Source organism: Thunnus maccoyii, chromosome 3 (assembly GCF_910596095.1).
Source record: "Thunnus maccoyii chromosome 3, fThuMac1.1, whole genome shotgun sequence".
Classification (NCBI taxonomy): Eukaryota; Metazoa; Chordata; class Actinopteri; order Scombriformes; family Scombridae; genus Thunnus; species Thunnus maccoyii.
In genome coordinates, this window is record NC_056535.1 from 4,108,004 (window position 1) to 4,134,431 (window position 26,428).

The 26,428-nt window shown below is 38.5% G+C and overlaps 1 protein-coding gene across 3 annotated transcripts in view; it reads right to left on the reverse strand.

The window, feature by feature from the left end:
- Positions 1-2,214: 2,214 nt before the first annotated feature.
- The window catches only part of hdac11 (histone deacetylase 11), a 36,980-nt gene continuing 12,766 nt past the window's right edge, over positions 2,215-26,428 (reverse strand). For 2 of the 3 annotated variants that reach the window (XM_042405752.1, XM_042405750.1), the window contains exons 6-11: positions 20,618-20,660; positions 18,546-18,622; positions 15,231-15,293; positions 9,551-9,647; positions 8,211-8,389; positions 2,215-6,176 (exon numbers count right to left, since the gene is read on the reverse strand). In XM_042405752.1, coding sequence (XP_042261686.1) covers positions 5,931-6,176; positions 8,211-8,389; positions 9,551-9,647; positions 15,231-15,293; positions 18,546-18,622; positions 20,618-20,660 — 705 coding nt within the window. In that variant the 3' untranslated portion in view covers positions 2,215-5,930. Of the gene's footprint in view, positions 6,177-7,567; positions 7,695-8,210; positions 8,390-9,550; positions 9,648-15,230; positions 15,294-18,545; positions 18,623-20,617; positions 20,661-26,428 lie in introns of those variants that run through there. The other variant, XM_042405753.1, reaches the window with a different exon arrangement.

Sequence of the window (26,428 nt, forward strand, 5' to 3'; positions counted from 1 at the left end):
TTTTGGACAGGGCCATCAGACCCTCCAAACCTCCTAAATTCCCACCTTTCTCAAACACCACACATTCAATTTGTAACGCAGGCTCTTTGTTAAAAGCTTTGTCCGAGCTGAGAATTTTCAGACTTTAGAGAACTCCCTCCAGGGCCACAGAAGACATTATACAACCGTAGTAACATTATACAATTGTAGTAACTTAGACTTAGTAGTACTCCCTGTGACTGAAGTTCATATGTAAAATTGGTGGAGTGCCCCTTTGATCTAGACAAAGAACATTAAACTCTCACCATCCTCTGTGAAAACACAACATACTGAGCAGAGCCTTCATTAACTTGTAATGTTGTTTTCACACCCGCCTTGTTCAGGGCTGCTGATTGTGGACTGTTTATACCTCACTAGGGATGGTTTGTGTGGAGAGGTGAAAACATCCCAATCGAACCAGCCAGACAGCGAGCACTCGACAGTCTCGGCCTTCGTCCAGCTGAACCCTGGAGCAGTTCATTTGAGGTAAGACGCCGTGCAGGAGCCAGGCAAACAGCCAGGGAATCATGTTTAATGAAGCTTCCTGCAAGGTTTCTTTGTCCCACCACCACAGCACATGGTCTGCGTGAAATTATGTTGTCATGATGGGTTCCGTTTGTATGCGGGGAGACACATTTTTGGGAATACAATAACAATAACAATCTATAACAATCCAAGATAACAACTTCACACTCACTGCAGACTCTCCGCAATTTTTCAGAGCTTCTCCTCCAATCACCTCCAGACTTCATATTAACACCAACCATGTGTTATGTGAAGACAGGTATGATGTTACTTCATATGCACTAATTAATACACTGACTAAGATTATTAATGAGCCCATTAGGCTAATTGGTTTAGTATAATTCATCACACACATGGGGCGGCTGTGGGTCAGGAGGTAGAGTGGGTTGTCCACTAAACAGAAGGTCGGTGGTTTGATCCCTGGCTCCTCCAGTTCGCATTTCAAAGTGTCATTCATGGTAAACCCCCAATTGCTCCTGATGGCTGTGCCAGCGGTGTATGAGTGTCTGTGAATGGGTGAGTGAGCATTAGAAACACTGTAAAGCACTTTGGATAAAAAGTGCTGTATCACTCCTGATGAGCAGGTTGGCACCTTGCATGGCAGCCTCTGCCATCAGTGTATGAATGTGTCTGTGACCAGAAAAGTGCTATATAAATGGAGTCTATTTACCATCACAGTGATTATGGGAATGCATTAGCTGGCTATAGTAAAACACCTCAGTACATATGTATCATTTTTGAGTTAAGTAACTAGAAAACATTCAATGGGTGTGAGTGATGCCACTTACTTTTTGTTTGATTTTGATTCCGCAAACCTCCTCTTGATTTAATGTTTCACAGCTGTTTTTACATATCAAGTACCTTCACAACCAGTAAACTCATTTGATGTTCCTGAATAAATGTACTTACACCAAGCAATTTATTAGGAACACCTGTGCAATCTAATGCAATCCAATACAACAGCTCTGCCATTAATTCTACTTTTATTAAGCTAATACAGTTTTTGTGAGACATTGTTAGAAAGGTGATAATTCAACTTTATGTTTATAACTGAGGTTGTAGTGGGCAATGGTGGTGTGCTGAAGTGAATTATATTAGAAAGTGTTCTCAATATTTTGTCTACCCCGTTAACATACATGAGGACACTTTTTCACAGAAGACATTTTGACACTTGACTAACATTAACAACATCTCTGTTCCATTCAAATGTTAAAGGAAGTCACACTGGTGAAAATCATGCACTACATCAGGGTCATGAATGTGGAAAAACCAAATGGAATCCAGTCATCATTAGTGTTATTAATAGTACCTGTGCTTTCCTGTTCTAACATGTTAAAATGTCTGCTGTGAAAAAGGCCTATTTCACCTCAGATTTGGATCCAATGAGATACCTCTGTAAGAATATTCCCTGCAAATGTACCAGCAGGATGCATCAGTTAAACTAAATGACAGAAGGGGCTTTACTTAGATGTTTACTTACTGAGTCACTGACGTGCGAGTGTGGGATCTTCATTACATCATGTGGGGCAGGGCTTTAGGAACACCCATATGGGACAAGCAGTACTCAACGGAAAATTCAGAGAAATGCTTGACTACATAGCAGCTGCATTATTAGACTTTTCCAAACACTTGCATAGGCAGTGGAAGCAATTCAAGATATCTGAAAGAGACTTTTAGGTTGTTCTCACATTTATTAAATGTCAAATGCATAGAAGTTTTCAATGTCAGCACAAACCACAAATACACCTAAAAATATACAGTACAGCTTTGAAGACTTCAGTGTTATTTTTGGCACGCAACGTTCAATCAACTCAAACGGCTAAAATGCTGGCTGACACAGAAAGGAGCTGATGAGCTGGAATCTGGGATGGCAGGGAGGGAGGGTATTAAGGACAGGCCTGCATACAATAAATGATATATTCTGAGTCCTAATTAAAGGTAGACTGCACTAAACCTTTCAGCCGCATTCAAAAGCAGCATGCCAGATCAAAGGCTTTAGCTAATTAGCACTGACATCGCTAATATGGCCCTCTTTTCAGTTTCATTATGAATGTGTCCAAACAGCTTCCTGGATAAGCATCCCAACACTTCTTTTCATGCTGTTCAAAGATACGCCTTTTAATCCTTTAAATGATCTAAGTCTGTACTCCACTCCTAACTTTTGCAACTTTTTTTTTTTTTTAAACAGCAGAGCAAAGCCAGAGCAGTGGAAGATAAGTGAGCAGTGAAAATACATTAGAAAATCATTACAGCAGCACCTGCCAGCTGCCACTTCTCATCCACTCAGCCGCAAAAAGTCCACAGAGGATGTGGTTTTATTATTGTAAAAACTGCCCCTTCGCAACATTCACAGCAACATTAACATCTCTTCTAATTTGGTCAACAGTTTCATCTTGTCGAACTATTCCCTGAGCTTTCTTATCGCTCCCAACACACAGTGTTTCAGATCTCTGATGCCTACATCTCTCTATGCTACAGCTATTTAGAAGATAACCGTACATGTCTTATACCGTGCAAATCCCAGGTGTGAACAGAAACCTTCCTTCCTTCTGCAACAACTCTACTCCCCCAGGTTGTTGCTGTAATTAGGGATGCCATGTTAGCATGGCAAAAGCTGTGCTAGATAAGATTTCAATATTGAAAAAACAAAAAACACTATTTAGCATTTTTGTCAAATTCTGATATGGACATGTTTCCACCCAGAAAGTAATGACTCAGAACTTACTAATGTCACACCCAAACTGTCTCCTAAACATCAAGAATGAACATTTCTGTACTTTACATGATGACAGGAGTGTTTATTGCAACTTGGCTCTTATTTTTGTAGTTTTCATCAGCTGTGATAATGCAATTGCTGAGATCTGGAAACACGGTAACATGGTAACACCATGGGCAAAAAACATGAGCAGTCAGTAGATCAGACAGGTCAGAAAGCCACCTGCTTTATTTGGAGGTAAAACTGAAAGTGAACACATCCCAAATGTTGTTAATAATCCCTTATTGCAATGGAAAACTGTGTGTGCACAACTATGGCAGTACGCTAGGTCCACGTTGAACCGGGAAGTCTTAAGTCAAGTTAAGTAAGAGAAGTCTGAACTGTGCTGGTTGTTAACAACGGATATTTTGGGTAACAATTTTACTGTTCACCTTTATTTTGTCTTTGAGTATTTTAAACTAACCTTGGGGTTTGTTTTGGTCTGATAATCTTAATGAATTGCCTTTTCATTTAACTTCTATAATTTAGTTTGACATTGTGTTCATTTTAGTCAATTTCTGTTTTGTTTTGTTTTATTTTGCCCTAACCCAACAGTACTGTGTGGGCCAACCAGAGTGTGCATGTCAGACCAGCTAACTAATGATGCTCTTTCAAGGTAGCTGTGGAGGAAAGTTGAAGGTTTTTCTCTGCTGTCAGAACAAGGCAATGGCTTTCCCCCAACTACTGGGGATTTTAAGAAGCTCCCCTTTTGCAAGTTTTGCTTTATTTCATTCCATTACTGACTGCTAGCCAGGCTAATATAAGGCTTTGGATACATGGTTCCCTGTGGGAACTGTGTATCTACTTGCAACATGTAACATGCATCGACACAGACAATTGGCAAATTGAGAGCGATAAAGAGAGAGTAATGGTCGTTAGGAGCAGTTACGGTTTTCACATCAATCGGAGAAATATGCTCATTTAACAGTTGTTATTTCTGTAAATTGACCTGCAAATATCCAGTACAGCTGTGTTGCCATTTTTGTGTTGCTATTTTTCATGGATGTAAATAGGTGGTTAGCTATGCAGGAAGACAACGCTCCCATTCTTAATCTTGCCTATAAAGCTCTGCTAAGCTGATTGTTTCTTTAATTGGGGGACACGGCTGATTGTATTTGAATCACTGTACAAACCTGTGACGTGGCCTTTGATTCAGAGGCCTGGATTCGATTAGTTTTGCTTACAACCTGTCTGATCGTCTGGCTGCTCGTCCTTCCCTACCTCATTCTTTTTTAGTGATGTCATCATGTTCTCAGCAAGTAACTTCATGAGTACAACGTTATTACTCATGGGAACGATGACCAACACTCTCAAAACAAGATCCAAGTTGTAATAGACTGGACTTTAACATGAACTCAAATTCAAACTTAAATGGTTTAGTTAAAATCACACACAAACACGCACCTGTACAGATACTTAGTTTTCTGTATGTGCTTGATGAGAGGCTGTTGGAAATGTGATATTCTTCCAGCTACTGCATTAATCGTATTGATCCAATATTTTTCTGTGTTGTCCCTTTTTACACATCTCCCGTATGTGAACATCATTATGGGAGTTCTGTGTGTTTGACTTCCGCAAACCGATCAGAAGTAAAAACCCATGAAAAGCTCCAGAGTACTGGCCTGCTCATTAATCAATGAAGACTTTACAGTTTTCAGACTTTGATCTGTTCATGTCAAGAACACACTGCAGCAACATCAGTTTTCAAGAGCTGGGGAATGTCGGTGAACTTTACTTTCACCATACATCAGTTAAAGTGCTGAGAGCCACATATTTTACTGTTTCAGATTTGTTCAAAGATAAAGACAAAATACTTTAGTACATTAAAATCATATTAGGCTCTCTGTAAACATTAACTGCAAAAATCAGAGCAGATATAAAGCACCAAGTGCATATAGTACAAAAAAACAATTAATGGTTGAACTTGATTAATGACACACTGTTAGCTTTATGATGATGATTATATTATCTGGAGAAAAAACACCAATCTGATACTAGAAATGATAAAACAAAATTCTAATGAGGAATGAAGATGACATTATCTTCTGTAGGGGGTTTAAACATCAATAATTCTTTCATGTGCGTTTCGTGTTTCACCTCCATAAGCATAAACTGAGATGGAGGATAATTAATACACTTCCCATGTATCTGTAAGAATATCAGACCTCTGTATCATTTCATGGACTATTAATATATCATATCTTTCACAAATTACATTATTACATTTCCTGAGATGAAAGAGTACCTCTCTAAAATGTTGCCCCGAACATAAATTAAACATAAAACCCATCACTCCCTCACTGATTAAAGTTTAAACAGCTCTTTTTGTGGCAAGTGAGACCTTATGAAATCAGCTGGAGAATGCTATTGTTTCAGTATCATTTTTCTCTTTGAATGATTATTCCCTTTGAATAACTGCCCCTTTATACATAAAAAATGTAAAAAAATTTACCAGAGCTCATTTTTTTGTTTGTTTTATACGTGCAAACACGCCTGGTGTAACCTTGCCGTCATAAATGTCTGTGTGACAGCAATAACCTGACAACATCATCACTGCTGTCACACAGTAACCGCACGATATAAAGTTACTTTAGTGCCTTTAAGTGTCACAACACCTGTGAGTGTTAAACCTTCAGACAGCTGTGAATCTCGATCCAGCCGGTCCAGAGGTGTACATCATGCTGGACACCAGCGATGATGATGATCCCTCCCCCTCCAGCGCCTCTGCTCCTATCAGGCCCTGCTGCTGCAAGTTGAGGATGGAGTCGGCGATGATGCGTGCCGTTTTCTTCTGGTATCCCCCCGATGTCACCATGAGTATGGGGATGCCCCGTCGCCTCGCGGCCCTGAACACAATCTCATCTCTCTTCACGATGCCCTGGCAGAGAGGAGCAGAGAAAGCTGGTCTGTCAATCTATCCACAGATGCAGATAGTAAAGTCTAAGAATTCTGTCAAACTGCTGACTAACGTTTATATCTATGCTCCCTTCCTCCCCTGAGGAGGGAGGGGAGGCCAGGAAGTGTCGTGACTGTTCCCATATCTCACTACTTTACTGTGGAGCTCTAAGCCTCTCAGGGCGACATATATGGGAGGGACTGGAAAGAAACACACGTCCCTGTTTGTCTAGGGATTGAGAGTGGGAACAGCTTGTGTTAAACATTTCATTTATTATGGAGTCATTTGTAACACAAGGACTGATTTTAAACATTATCAGGCATGGCAGAAACACAGGCTGAACTTAAACAATTATTAGAGCTGCGCTATCTAAAAGTTTTTTTCAGGCCATTTATCAGCCAAAATCACAAATTAAGTTCGCAACACACCTCAGCGTACCATCCCCACTAACACATTCTGCAGATTCACCTTATTTGCTCCAATTATTTTCTGGAATTTGCAGGATCACTGGCAGGAAATCTCTGTGCACAGGAAGTAATAAATCCAAATTTGGCTCAGTCGAATCAGCTCTCAGTATGCTTTCAAATTTCCTGACAAATGAGCTACATGACGTACTCACGTGACCTGACCCAGCTGGGCCTGCCAGTTCTACAGTCTGACATTTTTCCTGTGATAACAACACTGCAGATGAAGAATTTTCACTCTTAGAAATGGTCTTCATTACTCTTTAAGGAGGTTTCTTAAGAGTAGACGGGGATATAGACTGATCTGCAGATGCTTTTACTTAATACCCAACTAATCAGTGCATTGCAAAGTACAGATTACTGCCACTTCCATGGTACAGTGATTTGGAACTGCATATGCAGATTCATATCCTGTATTTACAGCCAACTAAAATAAAGAAAAAGCAGGAAATTTAGAAATTGTGTTGAAGTTTTGGGGCTTTATATCTGCCTAATATGATAGTTGAGCTGTTCCCAAACCTCTGTCATGCCCGCCTTTGGAAGCCAAAAAAATTAAACATTCCCCACCTCCGTCTTTTCTAAGTAAATTCAATGTTTATCATCTGGTATCAATACTGAGCGCAACGTTGAATTATACTCAAACAACATTAGCAAGAACATGAACAGCATGTTTCTTTTTAAGCATTTTCCTCATTAGATTCTGAAAAAGTTACACCTGTCAGAGTTGCAAACAAAAACACAAGACTCTCCTGCTTCATTGATAGTGAATTCAAAAGATAGACTTCTTGATATTTTGGATTTGACTGATGAGTTTGAGAGCAGTTTATCTTCTCTTTCCTGTGAGAAGTCTCTTATTCTTGTATGTCTCATGATTTTGTGCTGATTCAATAAATCTTACTGACACAAATCTTGAATCGCCTCGCCAGCATCAGAGCACACTTCATTTGTTTATTGCTCCCAAATGAATCAACTTGAGTTCCAATCCATGTTTTTCCCCCCTGGTCATGTGCTCCTCTGCTGCAATGCATTGTAACCACTGTCATGGTTGATAGAGAAGATAGAAAAGATATTGTTATAGAGTTGTGAATTGGGGGTAGTTATGTCAAGCATCCAGGGTTTCAGAAATTACAGTCTCATTCATTTTCTTTGCAAAAAAAACATTTCAGTGACTATCAGTTGGAGCACTTCCAAGGCATGGATGGATCTGAAATGCTCGAGTTTGATTAATCAGTACAAAAGCTGTCTGGTTCTTTCATGAAAAGTAAGGTGGTAAGGTAAGTAGAAAAGTCAAAGATCCCCTCTAATATATGAAAATACTCTGCTATGAATAATAATTTGTGTCCAATATGGTTTTTCCACAAAAGATGCTCAATTACCTTGTTTAAAAGCCTTCAAATTACATTAAAAAGGACTTCAAATGGGAATTTACAGTGGTAAAAATATTTCAAGAACCAGCAGCCCCTCTTGCTTCGTAACTCTTGGCACTAGAGGCATGATTCATAACCACACATATGATTTAGATGTTGAGTGTCTGACAGAGCAGACAGAGTACCTGTGGTGAAATGGAGAGTCCTCCAAGTGGGTCCCCGTCCAAGACGTCTGTCCCTGCGTTGTAGACAATGATGTCAGGACGGACCTCGTTCAGCGCTCCCTCGGAGTGGATCTCTACTTTCTGAAGGTACTCTGAGTCCTCAGTGCCCCAGTCCAGCTCCACTTTCTTCTTTATGGCTCCTGGAGATAAGAGACATAGAAATAGAAATGGTGCATCCAAGACCTGCATCATGAAGCCGCAACACACAGCTGCCATCAATAAACCATCCTTTATATGCTGCTAGCGTTTATAGTTAAATCTACAGGACTTACTGTACATACAGGCTGGTAATTGCTGTAGTATTTCTTGGGACAGGATTTCTTACAACAGAGGAAGTGCAGAGGCTTACAATTTCCAATCACTGAATTCTTAAACAATGTTCAGGTAGGTAATTGTGTTTCTTTAACTGTACAATACTCAGATATGTAATTCTGCAGCAGTGATTTAATTAATAAGTGTATACATTTACAATAATTAATGCAAATGATGTAAAAGGTTAATTATGGGACCTTTATATTTCAGTTCAAATAGAATTAAGCTGCAAAGGCAGGAAAGAACAATGCAGTAGTAGTATGCACTGCTAGTTTTTAAAGTCTAGTCTTGCTAGTTTGCTAGACCTGAAAGAAAAAGTGTCCAAAAATTGTGAGCAATGGTCTTTGAAGGTACAAGGAAATAAATGTGTCTTAAAGGAAAAATATGAAGCAGAATAAGACCGAGTGGTTTTTTATCTTAAACAAGCCAGAACGTACATTTATTTCACTTATTTAAGGGGAGAGACAATTATAAAATGTACGTTCAATTAATTCCTGAGACGAAGATAGCTGTAGGAGAATTTCTTAAGGCAGGAAAATGACATTTTGTTCCTGCAATATTGTTTGAATTGAGGTTAAATGGCAACATGTGGTTGCTGTCAGATCAGCTTTAATGTATTGACAGATTAATTTGTGAAAAAGCCATGATTATGGTGTTGCATGGAGTCCTGCATGACAGATTTCCTGCTGGGTGCTAATAGAGTGAGTGGTAGTGCTGAGGGAAATCACAGCATAATTAAAGTGATACTGAGTGACATCTAGGGGCTGAGACTGGAGGAGGCAGGCCTCTCCACTCCAACCAGGGATCGGGGGGGAAATGGAGAGCTCATTTTGTCACCGGAATACTTTACATTTAAGTACATGAGATGAGATATTCATACTTACAAAATGTCTATCAATTAAAATCATACAGTATATACATTTTAGATGGCAGATTTAAGGTCAAAAAAAGGCAAGTTGGTGATGAAGATTGATGGTGTTTTCACTCACTTTTGGCATATCCATCCCCGGGGTAGATGTAGCGATTATACATATCCATGATAAACACTCGTCTATCATCCAAGAAGTCACGCTCGTGTCCATTTCCCTAAAACAGAATGGAACCACAACTTCTGTTTAAAATTTTAAAAAAAAACCTTGATGCTGTCTCTGCCTCTTTAAACATCGTAATAACTTTTTCACCCTTGATGATGCCTCATTTATGTGTAATACAAAGCAATCTATAACTCTCAGTGTTTTGACAGTCCTCTACATCACTTGATTGTGTTAAGGTCCACACAGATGTCACTCAAACCCATTTGTTTACCTGAGACACACCGCAGTGATTGACAGGGCCAGATGAGGGATAAATAGTCTTGTCGTCTGTAGGCATTAAATGTTAAAAATACTTATAAAAAAATCATGGCTACTCCATCACTTTTCATTTCTGTCCTTCCATTTGTCACCCAAACTGCCTGGCTGCTGTCAAGAGGAGATTAGGCTTTGTGCCAAGTCTGGCATTACTGGATGAAAAGGAGGATGTACGGGACAAGCAGGGCAATTCGGTGTTAGCTGAACATCATGCCCAAGTGACTGTATAATCCATTGTTGAATACTGTGTAAATAAAAAGTTATCATTTTTACATTTCTGCTTATGTACGGGTTAAACGGGCAAGATACAACATGCTAATTAGTGAGCTTAAGAGGTGTTAGTGGGTACATCTTTCAACTTTGAGAAGAGCTTCATTATGAGTCTTTATGCTAAGCTAAGCCTCTTGGCTCTGGCTACAGTACACACTTTATAAAAAGAATGAGAGTGGTATTGATTCTATCATCCAACTTTAGGCAAGAAAGGGCATAAGCATATTTTCCAAAATGCTTAAACTACTCCACTGACTATTTTTAATACTGTAGTTAATACAACGAACATTTTAAAGCTCTGCATATGGCCCTGGTATGTTGGCATGTTAAAGCTTCTGTGTGTAAGCTTAGAAATATTCTTACAAACATTCCCTAATGGAACTGAGAATATGAAAGAACAGGAAACAATACATGACCACAGCAATTTTCACCAGGATTGTCTGAATTTTCTACAAACCAAATGTGTATGCAATCAGAATAATATGAAAGATACTATAATCACATACTCACACACAGGGGCTTTGATATCTTAATATTAGCCTTTAGCTAAAATCTAACTTAAGTCTACCTGAGGTTGACAAATTACAGTTTAGACTGAAAATTGAACCAAGACTGACAATGTACAGCTAAGTCTGACAAACTGAGTCTGAGGACAAACATTTGATTGAGTTTCTTACGCCACCACATCTTTTTTTTGCCTCATCAGTTCATGTAACAATGGCAAAGTTGTCAGTAGTCATCCAACTGTTTATTGTCTGGTCTGCAATGAAAATTACACCTAATAGACTTTTATGCTCATGAACCAAAGTTTTGGTTAGGGGGAAAATTTTACTTAATCTCTAAATCATGGATCAAAAGGTTACAAAAATCATTAAAAAATCATCGCTGGTAAACCATAATATCCACTTAACAGATTCTCATTTTCCAAATAGGACAAAGATGATCTCAGTCAATAGTCCTGCTGTATAAGGATCTAAGATTTAAAATGTTTATAGATTTTTTTGGATGACCATATCATTTTTCATTTCATGCAATTGAAATGTAGGCTTCCATTTCAACAAATTAACTTTACATGGTTTCACTGTGGGCATATAGAGATATGGTGAATGGGAGAAATATATTGTAAATGAATGAATAAAGAAAAACAATAAATTCTTTCTCCTTCAGCAGCATTATCAAGCTGCTGACTATGTAGCCAACTTACAATAGGATAATGTTAGCCTTTAGATACTTTTGGGAAACTGGTCCCAGTCAGTAGTTGTTGTGGAGTAATTCTTGATATGTACCACAGTGCTGAAAAAACAGATCAATTGAATTGAAATGAATTAACTGACCAGGATTATCACCCTAGTTTATTGGTTTGCCCTGCTGACAGTCGAGAAAAAAAGCAGCATTTAAATGAGCATTGGGTCATTTATTACTTAACAAACTATACCAGCAACCAAGGAGCTGGGTTGATATAAACTCCATCAACCCCCTGAAGAAATATTCTAGATTCTAAACCTTTTGTGCTATCGGGCAGTAAAAACCCTCCCTTTAACAGCCAAGTATCCTATCATCCATCAGCCATCCATCTCAACACAACTACTTCATGAGTAAGAAACATAAAGGACTCACTGCATGAAACACCAGTGAAAAAGAAACCATATCAGTCTATATAAAGGGTATAGAATTCTGAGTTTTGTGCTGAGTTTAAGTTTATACTGTATAGATAAATCAACAAGCTCATACTGCATTGAGGGCTCATATGGGGTTTACAGCAGGCAATGACTAAATGAACATGTAAGTGAATGTTCTGCTCCACCTCTATAACACAGCCTGAGACTATAAATCAGCTCATATGCTACCGAGCTCCCACTGACTGCAGTCTTATTAGTCTTATCCTCTCCCCCTACTGTACTATAAAAGATTGCTGTTTCACTGCCATTTGTTAAGTGTCAGCCAGAAGCCTTCACTGCTGGCTTCAAACAGGCCTTTCCTTCAGTACTTTATAACAGATATCTTCCCTTATTGAGCTTAAACATCTGTATTAAATGTTAGAACCATCTATCACTAGTTAAAAAAAAAACACACATAATCAAAACGGCAGTGGGACTGCAGCATCGCAAAATAGAACAGTTTTTTTCTTTTTCATCTGAAAGGAACAGAGGGGATGTTTTTTTCTGTAGTAGATGTCCTCTACCAGATAACAGGATATTAATGGTGAGGAGCGATTGATGATCTTCTGCTACGGTTTCTTCTAGTCCCACAGTGCAGGGTATTTATGGTAATTTATTAGCCGTGTCAATAACTTAGTGATAATAACACATTTCTAGATAGACATATTTGATATCTTGAATAAAGAGACAGATTTAAAGAGAGAGATTTTTTACTTATGTATATACTGTAAATCAGATGCTGGGACTGACAAGAAAGACACAGACATTATCAGACTACCAGATAATGAATGATGAGAAAGTGAATGAGAATGAAAGTGTTTGTAACATTTTGTTTCTCCATATAAAGATGGGCAAAGATAAAACCAACATCATGCTCCTTCTCACAGACTCTCTAAGTGTGAACTCTATTGGAGGGATGAAGAGACATTCCCTCATTCAGTGTTTTTATAATAATGGTGATAATGTGTCAGTATTTAACTGGGATGACATCTGGTGACCTTGAAGACTGTAGCATATGATTCACATCATATAATACATGTCACTCAACTGTATGTAAATGAAATGGACAAAATACTAGAAACACTTTTTAAACAAAACAAACAAAAATAATATATTAACTCCACCTCAGAGTGCACCATAGAAGTCGATACACAAACAAAGTAGCAGTGGCGTTTGCATTGTTGTGGTCATTCAGTGTCAATAGAGAGGTCAACTATCACTTTGTCTTTATTTAGTAAAGGTTTATAAACATGTATTTCACACATAAAATCATACTCAGGGTACCTTACCACACACAAACAGCCCACACTGTATGGATAGTACATACACAGACAGATAGGACCATGTTTCCACAGCAGGGCTCCAGTCAAGCTAGTTATAAACTGAACCTAAAATTTATAATTACTGTTTTGTTGTTGACTGGGTGAATGAGCACAGCTTTCAAGCTATAAACTCAATTTATGTGGAGGACAAGAGCACTTTACGTCTCATGTTTCAGGGTTGTAATTAGGATTTTACTGCGTATCCCCAATATTTCACTCTTCCCAATTATCTGCTGAGAGGGGCACTTCAGGAGCATCTCCATGCCCTCATGCAGATTTACTCTTTTGTTCTTCTACAGCCTTCATGAATTATTTACTCAGTATCTGTATTGATCCCAAGTGGGTAGCTACCAGTCTGAAAAGTGATGCCAATGTGGAGGTGCCTTAAAGATGTATTCTTTCTAATGGCCAGCAGGGGGCGACTCTACTGGCTCCAAAAAGAGGTCTGATTGTATAGAAGTCTATGAGAAAATGACCTTACTTCTCACTTGATTTATTACCTCAGTAAATACTTTCCTAATGAGTTTATGGTCTCAACCGCTAGTTTCAAGTCTTCTTCAATACAGCATGATGTTCATTTTGTAAATTATGGTCCCATTTAGAGTAAAATAGATGATAAAGCAGGGTATGATTTAGAGTGTTGCTACCTTGTGATTGACTAGTTGCTACCATGGCAACAACGTTGATTATGTAACATAACCATGGCGTAACCCCAAATTCACAGAGTATAGGTGTAGCTCTCGCTATTTCACAGTACTCACTGTCTTTTCAGTTCATGACAGTTAATTTTGACATTTTGGTTGCCTAAAAAATTCTTGTTCAGCATTTGTTTGTGGTAAAAGACCCTCTAAGGAATCTGCTGGTCGCTACATTTTGTGTTAATGGTTTTAAGCCTGTTTTTTGCTAGCGATAATTAGCATTAACACTATCAGAGTTAACCATAGACTGTAAATGCACCGTGCTACTCAGTCACTTCTGGCTCCAAAAATCAAAGATGGTGACAGTAAAATTGCTAAACTCAAGGCTTCAAAATGATAGTTCACAAACCAATGGGAGACGTCATGGTGACTACATCCATATTTTTTATTTTACAGTCTATGATTGATCCCCTGCTTGTGTCAACAGGTAAAGGCTCAGAGCTGTAGCTCATAATGAATAAAGCTATATTCCTGGAATATAGCGACACTGGACCTCAGGAACATCGATGTTAACACAGTTCTCAGGGCTAATAATTTCTGTACTTCCAGTTCTGACAGAATCAAAACTAGCTCAGATTTCTCTTTATGAACATTTTCTGTTTTTGCAAAAAAAGATTTCAGTTAGTTTCAGAGGTTTCTTTTGGTTTGGTTCTGCCAAATAAAATGGTATGTTATCTTGACGGTAATGAAAGGGATATACAAAGACACAAAACATCTATGTGTTTTTGGTATAATCAGTGAAAAACAACATGGTTAATGTTAAGTGTCCTTGGTTGAGTCTGGCAGCTTTGTGTTGTAAATTTGTCTATTAAGACTGTGGGCTACTAAAAAATATCCATGCACATTGAATGAATAGTGGTTGCTCAGTTATAATATAAAGTTATAAGAATAAAACAGTTTTGTGTCTTTATATACAAATTCAATAAAACAATTTTTTACAGTAAGTAATAAATCTACAGGCCATATTAAATATGTATAATATAGCAATAATATACTGAAGCATCTTTATGGCACTGTTTTTGACAAAGTTATTATGCAGGCGTTTTCCACTAAAACAGAATTATAATGTGTTTAAAGTCATAAAAAGATAAAACAGTATCTCAAAACATACATATTACAGTGTCAACAAACCCATACAAATAGCTGACATTACTGCAATACTGCTAAAGCTGGCCCACAGCTAGTTTGCACTCAGCTGCCAGTGGAGATGTTTTTAGATGCATTACACTGAATATGACAGTAAGGGCCAATTTTGGCCTGCAGGGAGCCTCATTGATTGGTGTAGTGGTAAAAGGGGGGTTATCTTGCCATCAATGTCATCTCCTAAGCAGCAATACACATTGACACAGACAGAGGTAATGTATCGGCTCACCTGATGAGCATCCAGATCGATGATGGTAGCCCTGGAGATGCCTTCCACTCTCTCAAACAGAAACTGCGAGATGAATGGGAAAACATTTTCTTTTTCTCTGAAGGTGATACATTCACAGTTTATATTCCTGCTAAGGGATCCCATATTAAAACTTTTACTTCTGAGATGAAACTACAGCACATTTGAGCTGATGTGCAGAAATGTCCACAATAACCTGGTTAAGCTCAGACTCCTCTTTTGAGAAAACTAGCTGGATGTCTTTCTCACTCTTACTTATATTGAACAGATTACAGCTGTATGTAAACATTTTACTGTATGTATTACATAAATGTAAAAATCTTTAAAGTGAGACTATGGAACTTTTAATGATGAGTGATGCCATGGCCGCAGGAACAGCATTGGGTTGTGAGGAAATTTTAGCTTAGTGACCATGGACAGAATTGTACGTCACATGACTCCCACTGGTATGTTTCCAATACACAACCAATGCCTTTTCTTGTCATTATGAAATAATAAGTCATAATTATGAGATCCGGAAGTCATAAGCGCTCCCCTTTTTTCTTTGGTGAATCAAATGCGCTTCTGTATAAATGACCAAAATCCCATGAAAAGCCCAAACCAACAATGCATTTGTCCAATTTTTCATACTTTATGACGCTCAATCTTGTCTGTAACAGACTCAATCCCATTCATTTCTAAAAAAGAACCAGATATTTAAAAACTGGTCACAAGAATTGTTTCATTTCTTAAAAATGCTCTGTAATTTCCAAAAAAAACTGGACACTGTAGCTTTGAACAAACTTTACTCAAACCAATGTAAATATTGCATTTGCCAGGGATTACTTTCAGTGGCAGATTAATACACATTTAGTACTCTATTGTGTAAGCAGCAGGACATGTTTTGGCCACCCCTTGACAAATAAAATATTTTGGTGATTTTGTAACTGAAAAGCTATAAACACAATCTCTCTAGGATATGGAAAAACACTAGATTTTCCGCAAACATTAATGCATAGTTACTTTTTATGTCATAAATTGAAAAAATAAAAAATAAAAACATCATTGTGGCATGTACAAAAGTTTGGGCACCGTACATAGTCGATACTTAGTAACACCCCCTCTGGCAGATATCACAGCTTGCAAAAACTTTTTGTAGCCAGCAAAAAGTCTTTCAATTCTTGTATTTGGGATTGTCTCCCATTCTTCCTTGCAAAAGGCCTCTAGCTCTATTCTTGGGCTGGCTTGCATGCACACCTCTTTTAAGCTCTTTCTACCCACAGATTTTCAGTTATGTTTAAGTCAGGGGACTGAGAGGGCCATTCCAAAACCTTCAGCTTGTGTCTCTTGAGGTAGGCCATGGGGGATTTCAAGGTATTTTTTTTTTTTTTTTTTTTTACAGATGGTGTGATGTTTGCTTCCAGAATTTGTTGGTTTTTAGTGGAATCCATTCTTCCCTCCACCTGTGCAGTGTTTCCTGTGCCACTGGCAGCAACACAAACCGAAAGCATGAGAGATACATCCTCATGCTTAACAGTTGGCAAGGTGTTCTTTTCATGAAATGCTGCTCCTTTTTTTCTCCAAACATACCCTTTGCTGATTGTGGCCAGAGTTTTATTTTAACTTCATCAGTCCACAGCACTTGTTTCCATAGAACATCAGGCTTCTGTTGATGTTCTGTTGCTGAGTTCTGATGTTGGATTTTATGATGAGGACGCAGATAAGGTCTTCTTCTAGTGACTCTTCCATGAAGGTCTTGTTTGTGCGAACATCGCTGCATAGTGGAACGGTGCACCACCACTCCTGAGTCTGCTAAATGTTCCTGTAGACTTTTTGCAGTCAAATGGGGGTTATGATTTGCCTTTCTGACCAGCATACAAGCAGTTCTCTCCAAGAGTTTTCTTGGTCTTCCACATCTCATCTTGATGTCCACAGTTCCCCAAAATCTCATAATTACATTTCACACTGTGGAAACTGCAAGCTGACAACACTTTCCTATCATCTTGTAGCCTTCCCCTGCATTGTGGGCATCAATAATTCTCATTTTCAGTGTCTTACACAGCTGCTTAGAGGAACCCATGGTTGCCGAGTGTTCACACAAGGTTTGATGAGTCAGTATTTGTAAAGCTTTGAAATTGGCACCAGCTGACATTTCCTAATGACAAATGTTGACATACCTCAGGCAGGAATCTTAGACTTCGGAACTCTTATGGTGCCCAACTTTTGCACATGCCACAATGATGTTTTTATTTTTTCTTATTTTTGTTCAATTTATGACAGAAAAAGTGCATTGTTTGCAGAAAATATTGTGTTTTTTCCCCAAATCCTAGAGAGGCTGTATTTACATCTTTTCAATCAAAAAACAAAAATCACCAAAATGTTGTATGTCAAGGAGTGCCCAAACTTTTTCATACAACTGTATATGGGACTGACTCAAAATACACAAATGTGCCCATGTTAATGATAATGAATATGTCACCCAGTGTAATGGTGAGGCTCATTGGTATGGTTTTAATAGTTTTTGGACAACAATGTTGGTCTAAGCTAGAGGAGCAAGATATATTAGGTTCTGACTGCACACGCAATACTTAATAGGATCAATTCATTGTTGGTTTTGATCTATTCATGCAATTTGTTGAGTATAAGAAAAATATAGAAAACCGCCATCCTTATCCATTAAGTTTCGTAGAACTGTATCAGTAAATCATTTTCGTTTCATTCATGGGTGTGGGGAGTTAGCCACGCAAGTTAGGACTCTACTGCCCCTGCATTATGGGCTCAAAATCATGTAACGGAAGCCTGAAAATGTTTTTGGTATATGCACCAGGAAAGAAACTTACATAGGAATGAATATGACACCATCTTGGAACATGGTATCCAGTTCTCTTAAAACATCAGCGCCATAAGCAGGAAACAACAAACATCCATCCTGGTGAGCTATGATATGTTCATATCTTGTTTTACTTTTTGTGATAAAACCAGAGATGGGGGTCGGAATCCATAGTCCTCATTCAGCTGAAGCTTATCTATCTAAGGTCTTAGCATTCTTAGTTGGTAGTGTGAAATTCGTTCTTAAAAATGTGAACCTATCCTATTAACCTATTTGCTAACATTAGCCACCATAAGCTACTGGCCATACCCTACCAAGTAAGAGATTTAACTTTTCATTTTTAAGAGGAAGACTTATTTCATCGTTTTAATCAAAAAAGAACTCTAACTGAATCTGACTAATAGTCACTCTCCTCTCTGCATGTGATCATAACCAATGTTTGAATGAATGTTTCCAATGAGCTAATTGTGAACATCAGTCTTACGTACCTTGATGGCCAGAGTGATGTCAGCGTAGGCACAAAAGCCCCCTCCCCTGTCACTAGAGCAGTGGTGGAAGCCTCCTCCTGGGATACAGAAAATCCACTGGCTCAATGTCAGGCCCATTAGACTAGCCAAGCAGGTCACTGCACATCTGAGGAGTCTATTATTCAAAACGACGATAATTGGCTATCTGAAATAGGCTGTTATTGAGTTTATTGCTTTGTATAAGAATGGCTGCTGTTTCCCTGTGATACAACCATAGGTACTGACAGCGGAGTGGGACTGTTCAATCACCACTAAAATGCCTGAAGAGCAGCAGTGAGCAGGGATGGAGAGGAAGACTGTGGAGAGCCTTTTTTTAATGTGGATGATAACCATTCATTCAGGTTAAGAGTTATGGTCCCCTCTGCCCTGCTATGCTCATGTTCATTAAACGATCGTGTAGAGTAGAATATTAATAAAGGCGAGTAAGGTGATGGCTGAAATATGATTATCATTTATTGCCTGGCTTTCAAAAACTCTTTTATAAAGCCTCTACATCCTCATAGTGTTGAGACACAATATGCAGACATCAGACGCATCTGAACAGCCTTTATATCTTTATTAAAATCATGTTTATTTATGCAGAACAACCTTTCCCTGATTCATCAACAGAATGTGTGAAGTAGCTGAGTAAGCAGGAGGTACAAAGTAAAGATCTGATGTGGCTTTTTTGGTTCCCTGCTTGGCTTCATAAACCAGGAGTGGAATAAAGGATGACCCTGACTTTTCAGCTGAAGACCTCGGAAATAGTGTTCAACTTTCTATCATAACATTGAATTCTGAAATAATTGATACGGTTGTGTATTGGTGAACATTGACACTATCAAAGCTGGCAAATCACACTGATGATCAGCTCTTCTGGAAAGGCATAGAGAGATATTTAGGTGGTGATAATGACATTAGCAAGCGTGATTTTCTCAAGATAAAGATACGTTTTTTGATTGCGAAGCACTAATAGTGTCAAGTCTGCAGGTCTGTTGTAAGGAGATGCAGGTTGCGTCAGCATGATAGCACAGATTATAGCCTCAGATCTTTGCTTTTATGCTTTGAGAGGGAATGGTTCTTGTTAATATCTGACTGACTGCTGTCAAAATTGTTCTGGAAGTGAAGTGTGAAATTAAGTGTCATACTGGGATCTGGATGAAAAAAACGTAGATTTGCATCAGACTTTAAAATCCAAGTTGAATGGTTTTGTCATTAATGCAATGGCACATCATTTAAAGTCTCCCTCCACTCAAAAATGTGTTTTTCTTCTTGTTCCGACAGTTGAATGTTTGAGCTTCACTGCGCAGAATGATGTGCAGAGTTAGACACTAGACGGCTGTTCTCACATTTAACTGCTGAAGGAGAAAAGTTTCTCTGTGCTCAAGGAAAGGCCAATTTTAAAGGGCAGGCCTAGCAGCTTTATTTGTGATATCACAAATACTTTTGAAGCCAATCATGGACCAGTATTCAACTTACATAAGTGTGATGTGGAAACATGAAGCCTTAAGTGCACAATCACTGAGAATGGACTTTACAGTGAAGCAGGAGACATCTTATGTCCAGCAGTTAAACTTCTGAAATATTTTTGAATATTTATAGATTCTGGAATTAATAATAATGAGGGAGAAAGAGTAGATGTAATTTTAAGGATTTTAACAAGTTAATTGAATGTTTTTGTGGAAAAACCACATCAGACATGAATTATTATTCAAAGTAGAGTATTTTATATACAGTACATGTCTGGAGGGGATCTTTAATAAAACCCTGTGTCCTCAACATTAGATTCATATACAACAACCTTACTAATTAGCAAACACGTTCTGTAATAAATATAATGCTGCCTGGAAGACACTTTTTATTCAGTGGCATTGAATATGTGTCGACAGTGAATTTAACCCTGGCAGTAATTACATTTCTTTGAAAACGTATATGGTAGGAGATAGAGCTGACCACTGACAGTTGACTCACTCACATATTGGAGTTAGATACCATGTAACTGCATTGTATGCTGATTGTATACAGAGCAGCGTCTGTGCTGGAAACTCACTTACCTACATTTATGGCCCATCCTCGGTCAACAGCCAGTTTTCCTGCCTGTGGAAGATACGTATTTCAGTTCAACATTTAATATCAATTCAGAAGGATGTATGAATATGACCCCATTTTCAGTGATACAGAATTTCAATTTATGAAAGAGAATGACCTTTTCCAAATAAATCAGAGAATGTAGCAACAATCATCAAGTGACTTTTGCAGTCACCATAAAGCAATTCATGTATATTGAACAGAAAAAAAAACAATAATTTCTTTAAGAAATCAAAAATATGTCCCCAGGCGATTCATACAAATGCTGATTTTCTGTGCAGCGCACAGATCTGTGTAACACTTCAAGTGTTATAGTGTTATATGGTTGCAAAAGCTATTCTATTAGATTTTTTTCCATTCATAAATCTGACCCCCAAACATGAAGGAGCCATAAAGTACATAGCTTCTAAATTTACATACAGACACAAGACATTATACAACTCCTCCTGGAGGTAGAGTAAGCTAGTGGGTTCAAAGGAACTGTAATCACAGATTTTAATGTGGAGGCATTCTTTCATTTCCTTCTTGACCTTTGGTGGTTTGACCTTTAGTTCCCTGCTGATATGACACTAGTGGTGTGCAATTAAATGTTTACAGGTTTTCAAGTAACAGCTGATGTATCCATCAATCCACTATGTCCTGTCTGGTGCAAAAACAGCTCAACTTGTACTGTAGGTCACTGTGGATAGTGAATTAAATAAATGCTTAAAGGAATAGTTTTACATTTTGTTGTACTCAAACACAAATATCAAAAATGACGAGTTGTGGTTTAAGTGGGAGTTACATACTGGAACTACTTCTTGATGAACAACAGCCAGGTGCAGTGAGTGTGTACAGCTTTCAAAGTGTTGTTGTCACAGTGAGGTTGCAGTTTTGTACCATTGTGCCTGAGAGATCCACGGGGATCACAACAATATGCTCTTCGACCGTATCAGCACAGAATTGCTGAGCAAATGGGCAAACTGTTGCTCATCAAGAAACAGTTCCAGCAAGTGACTCCCACAAAAAAAAAAAAAAAAAAAAAATTTACACCTACATTTCTGTTTTTGTATGGGTTAAACAAAGAAGATATTGTAGGTGTTAAGTCTTCTTTAAAGGTGATGGTAGGTGTGTATTGTTTCACTTTGGACAGAGCCAAGCTAGCCATTTCCACCTGCTCCAAGTCTTTATGCTAAGCTAGGCTAACCACATCCTGACTCCAGTTCTGCACTTAACATACAGACAGGAGATCAATCCTCTCATCTGACTTGTGGAAAGCAAGAAAATAAGCATGTTTCTCAAAATGTTGAATTATTCATTTAAATATGAATGGAATGAAATGCTGGAGCATTCATTTATACCTATAGAAAAACATGCTAACAGGCATTTTCACCTTTCCATGGGGACCTCTCTTACAATCACACTATATGTTAAATCTACTCCTGAAAGCAGTGTTTGTCTTACATGTTGATCAACCTAATCCTGATGTGCACATGAGGAAGAGGTTATTTAGGGCTGGTTGCACCACTGGTTCATCCTCTTAAGAAACCATTGAAGGCTTATCTAATACACTCCACAGATAAAGGACATTCTTAGGAATGTAGTTACAAAACATTCAAATCACTACATTGTTCTCAAGGGCTGATGGCCAAAACAGTTCAGACACGCAAGTTGCATTCAAGGAAATCCAAAAGAAGGTTCCATACTGTATGTTTTTTGTTTTTTTTTTACTAAGAGGAATGCACACTCGAAATTAAGGATGTCCCGTTGTCCCAGGGACAATATAAATAGCACCTGGGACTGTATGGAGAGCCCTCTCCTTCAAAACCCCACCTAAACTGCACACCACCTATCCAGTTACCAGACACAGTGCCCATAATATTGCCAGCATCTCTGCTGTGAATACTGACATCTGATCTCAAATTCAATGTCCATTTTTAATTCTTAACTCAGGAATGGTTACTCTAAATGCCACTTTCTCACTCTCTGGATCCTTTGATCCAGCTGTATAAATCTAAATAAGAACTCCATTCTTGTTGCAGATGAGACTTAACATCCTCACTTTATCTCCTAATTTCTTTGTTGTTGTTGTTGTTATTATTCAGTATGCATAGATCAACTTCAGGCTCTTAGATTAGCCATGATGGTACAACTGACCACCACACTGGTGGGCAGATATTGATATCAATAAAATCAATTTCCTCCACCTTAGATTTTTAGCTTATTTCGAAAGTTTGTTTTGGCCTTTCTCACTCTACTTCTGTTTTAAGAGAGGTGATTTAATTTCTGTCCGATCAGCGCTCTCCAGCTGGGTCGCACGCCGCAATGTCCGCTGGTTGGCAGTGCAGGATGACTGGATAGGTGGTGTGCGGTTTAGGTGGGGTTGAAAGGACTGATCTATAGGACTGGGAAAGAAAGATGCAGTGTCTGGGACAATTCTGGGACAGTAGAGAAACGTTGGAGCAAATTTGGATAAACTGACCACATATTGGAAACCTAAATGGTTACTTTCTTGCCCGTAAAAATATTAAAAACCTACTAAAGTGACATATTAACAGCCCTACAGCGAATGTAAATGACTGCTAGCTCATTCAATGATTCATGATCAATCATTCATGATCAGTCACTCACGTGGAACTCATGGGAACCTGTATAACTAAACATATGACCTAACTCTGAATTTTCACACGCCCCACAAAACATCTGTGTAAGAGTAAGTAAGGGCTGCCGAGTCTGTATTTTCCCCACATGTTGCACTTTTGATAAGTGGAGCAAGGTATATAACATTTGGCTGTGTGAATAAATGGTCACAAAAATTGAACACTGTTAAAATGTTAATATGCAGTGTTATTCAAGGTTGCTTTGTCATAATATCAGTGCCAGAAAAGTTGCAAGTGCTAATTGAGCTGCACCATATTGGTCACTGTCAATATACCAGTGCGGCGCCCATTCAAAATGTGTCTGTTTGGAACGGGACGATAGCTTGGCCTCTGGTATTGCTGCTTCAGTGTAGAAAAATGAATACTGTTGGAGTGAGGTGTGAATGAGTATAGACATCAACAATATGAAAGAAATTAACATTCTATCATAAACAGATGTTAAGTACTGAAGTAATGAATTTGCAGTATTGTCATTTAGCTATTTCCAGTTAGGCCCTACGTAATTTCCAAATCATCAAATTTATCCTGGGTAAGAATATTCACTTACACTAATCCAAATTCATTTTCAGATTTGTTGAAATGCTCCACTCTAGTAATGGAGGACGGTCACCATTTCAACACCGGCTCTTTCCTCACTCCTGGACAGCATACTCAGCACTAAAACACAGAGTTGAGCGTCTCACTGTTCGCTTGTTTATTCAAAGTTTAGTAATATTAAATGTGTCATGTGTCCAAGTACACCATGTGAAAACTGACTTCCTGAACAGCTCTGCTCTCCGCCTGTGATCTTGACATGCAGTCACAGAGCCCCGAAGCCCCGCCCCACTGCTGCAGAGCTGAGCGACTGAGTGAAGGTTGTTATTAATATTAAAACATGTTGCGTGTCCAAATTGTACCAACTTTGACACTGCACGTCCCTGGGTCCCCAGCAATACAGCTACCAAATGTGAAGTAGATCAGATGAATGGTTCTCAAGATATGCAAAGGACACACATACATACACACAAACAGACAGACAGACAGAGTGTGTCTAAATAATAATTGCACTGTTAAAATGTATGCAATTGTGTACAACCTATTGTACTTAAGGACAGGTTTAATGAGCAGCAATTTTAGAATGAAAAAGAAGAACTTCACTTTGGGACAATGGTTTTTAAGTGACAGTGACAGCTGATAGTAGAATTTGGGACAGTTGCGGGACACTGAGGAAAAAAGTTAATTTCGAGCCCTGATGCTGTTACATGCACAGTGGCAGCTGCTCCTTTGAAAAGGCAGGTCAGGATTTCTCTCTTGGATGAAAAAGGGAGCCTCTCTGCCATGTATTCCTGGAGCTCAGCGTGTAGAACGCCTGAGGGGAGGAGATATGAGCTGAGGAGATTGTGTGTAAATACCAATATGGCTCTCTGATGGATGGGTAATAACACACATTAGCATGTATGCACACACCCTGGCCATGGCTCTAATACTCCACTCAGTCTAGGGAAAACAAGCACTCAGGGTAAAAGAAAGTAGCAGGCATATTGCCCTCTAATTTCATCTGCATGATTTCATCAACCATCAGGCCCATAATGCATGTGTTCGAGTGAGCCGCATGATGCTGCGCCTGATATCCTTTGTAATTATATCAACTATATGCACTGAAAACCATACAGTACATACACTGATCAGCTCATCAACATTCATGTCTGCAGCCATACTTATATTGTATGAGCTTCCTGTTTGTTTCTTATTCCTCCTTTTTGCATAGCAAGACTAATAGAGGTGGTTCCTAGTTTCTCCTCATGCTCCACTGGAAACAAAGTAAGCGGCGCAAAGAGGACAACATCATTCTGTTTAATTTTTAGTGGGAGGACAGAAAACTCACAAACAAACCATCAAGACACGCTCAACCCAGATAATTTGAGACATTACATGGACGAGAAGCTCTTATCATGGAAAGTTGGACAACACAATCACTTTCAATTTTTTAAACTCAAGCTACTCTGTCTTACCTCTTATATATGTTTTCAATTTTCATTTGCTAATACTAAGCAGAATCACAGTGATAAAAACCACTGAATGAAGCTGCAATTTCACTTCATCCCAAACAAGAGCAGTTTGGACATTTCTGCTCCTCTATAGATACTTGACAGTTTCTAATCAGCTTACTGTCAATCACAGAACAACCTGCTGGAGAGTAAAGCTGCCAGTATTCTGACATTGGACAATTTCTGTAACTTTCCAAAACTGACACTTTAAAGAACACGTTCACAATTTTTTAAGTCTGTCTTAAAACAACAGTCAGGTGCCCAAATGAACATTGAAATAGGTTTTTCTTGCCATAATCACTCCTTCTGTTCATACAGGTTATTAGAAGATCCCTTCATAATGCACTTACAATGTAAGTGATGGAGTTTCAGTCATCCAAATGAGTCAAATCATGTAGAAGTCCCCCTTTGTGTTACTACACTTCCACCACAGCTCAACAAGGAAAACACAGCATTGTGTGAACATTGTTTGTCAAGGGTTTGAATGTAACGGACATTCATTTATATGTAAGATTTCTGCACTGCAGGTTTAAACTGATACTGATTTTTTTTTTTTTTTTTTTTTTTTTTTTTTTTTAGGTGGGCCTTTTTTTTGGTGGCTAAAATATGTTTTGCTGCTGATGCTGTCCACAGAAGTACAGTGCTTATCCTGCTGTTTATCATGGTTAATGCTAAAGGTTATTCAACTCCTAATATCTAGTCACACTGTGAATATAGCACATTAGTTATCACCAGGCCCGTGTGTTGTGTTTACTATCACAGAAGAGAAATAAAATCCCTCATTCATTTAAAACGTTGTCTGTCTTCCATCACTTATCAGGCTTGGTAACATTATAGCAGCTTTGTGTGAGAGGTACAAACTGAGACTACAGTTAGCCAGTGTTCTGCTATTCATACCTGGCGCAGCAGTTGAAAATCACATAGACCTTGGTGTATTGCCTATTACATCACGATTAATGAGGAGCCAAAGAATTTGGCTGAACTGAGTTTTCAAGGCTGTTGACTCATTCATCACACCTCGCATGACTGGTTAACCTCTCCAAACGCGTGTCGTCCCACCATCACAAGATCAATATGGATGCTTTTCTTCCTTGGGAATACCGTACTACAA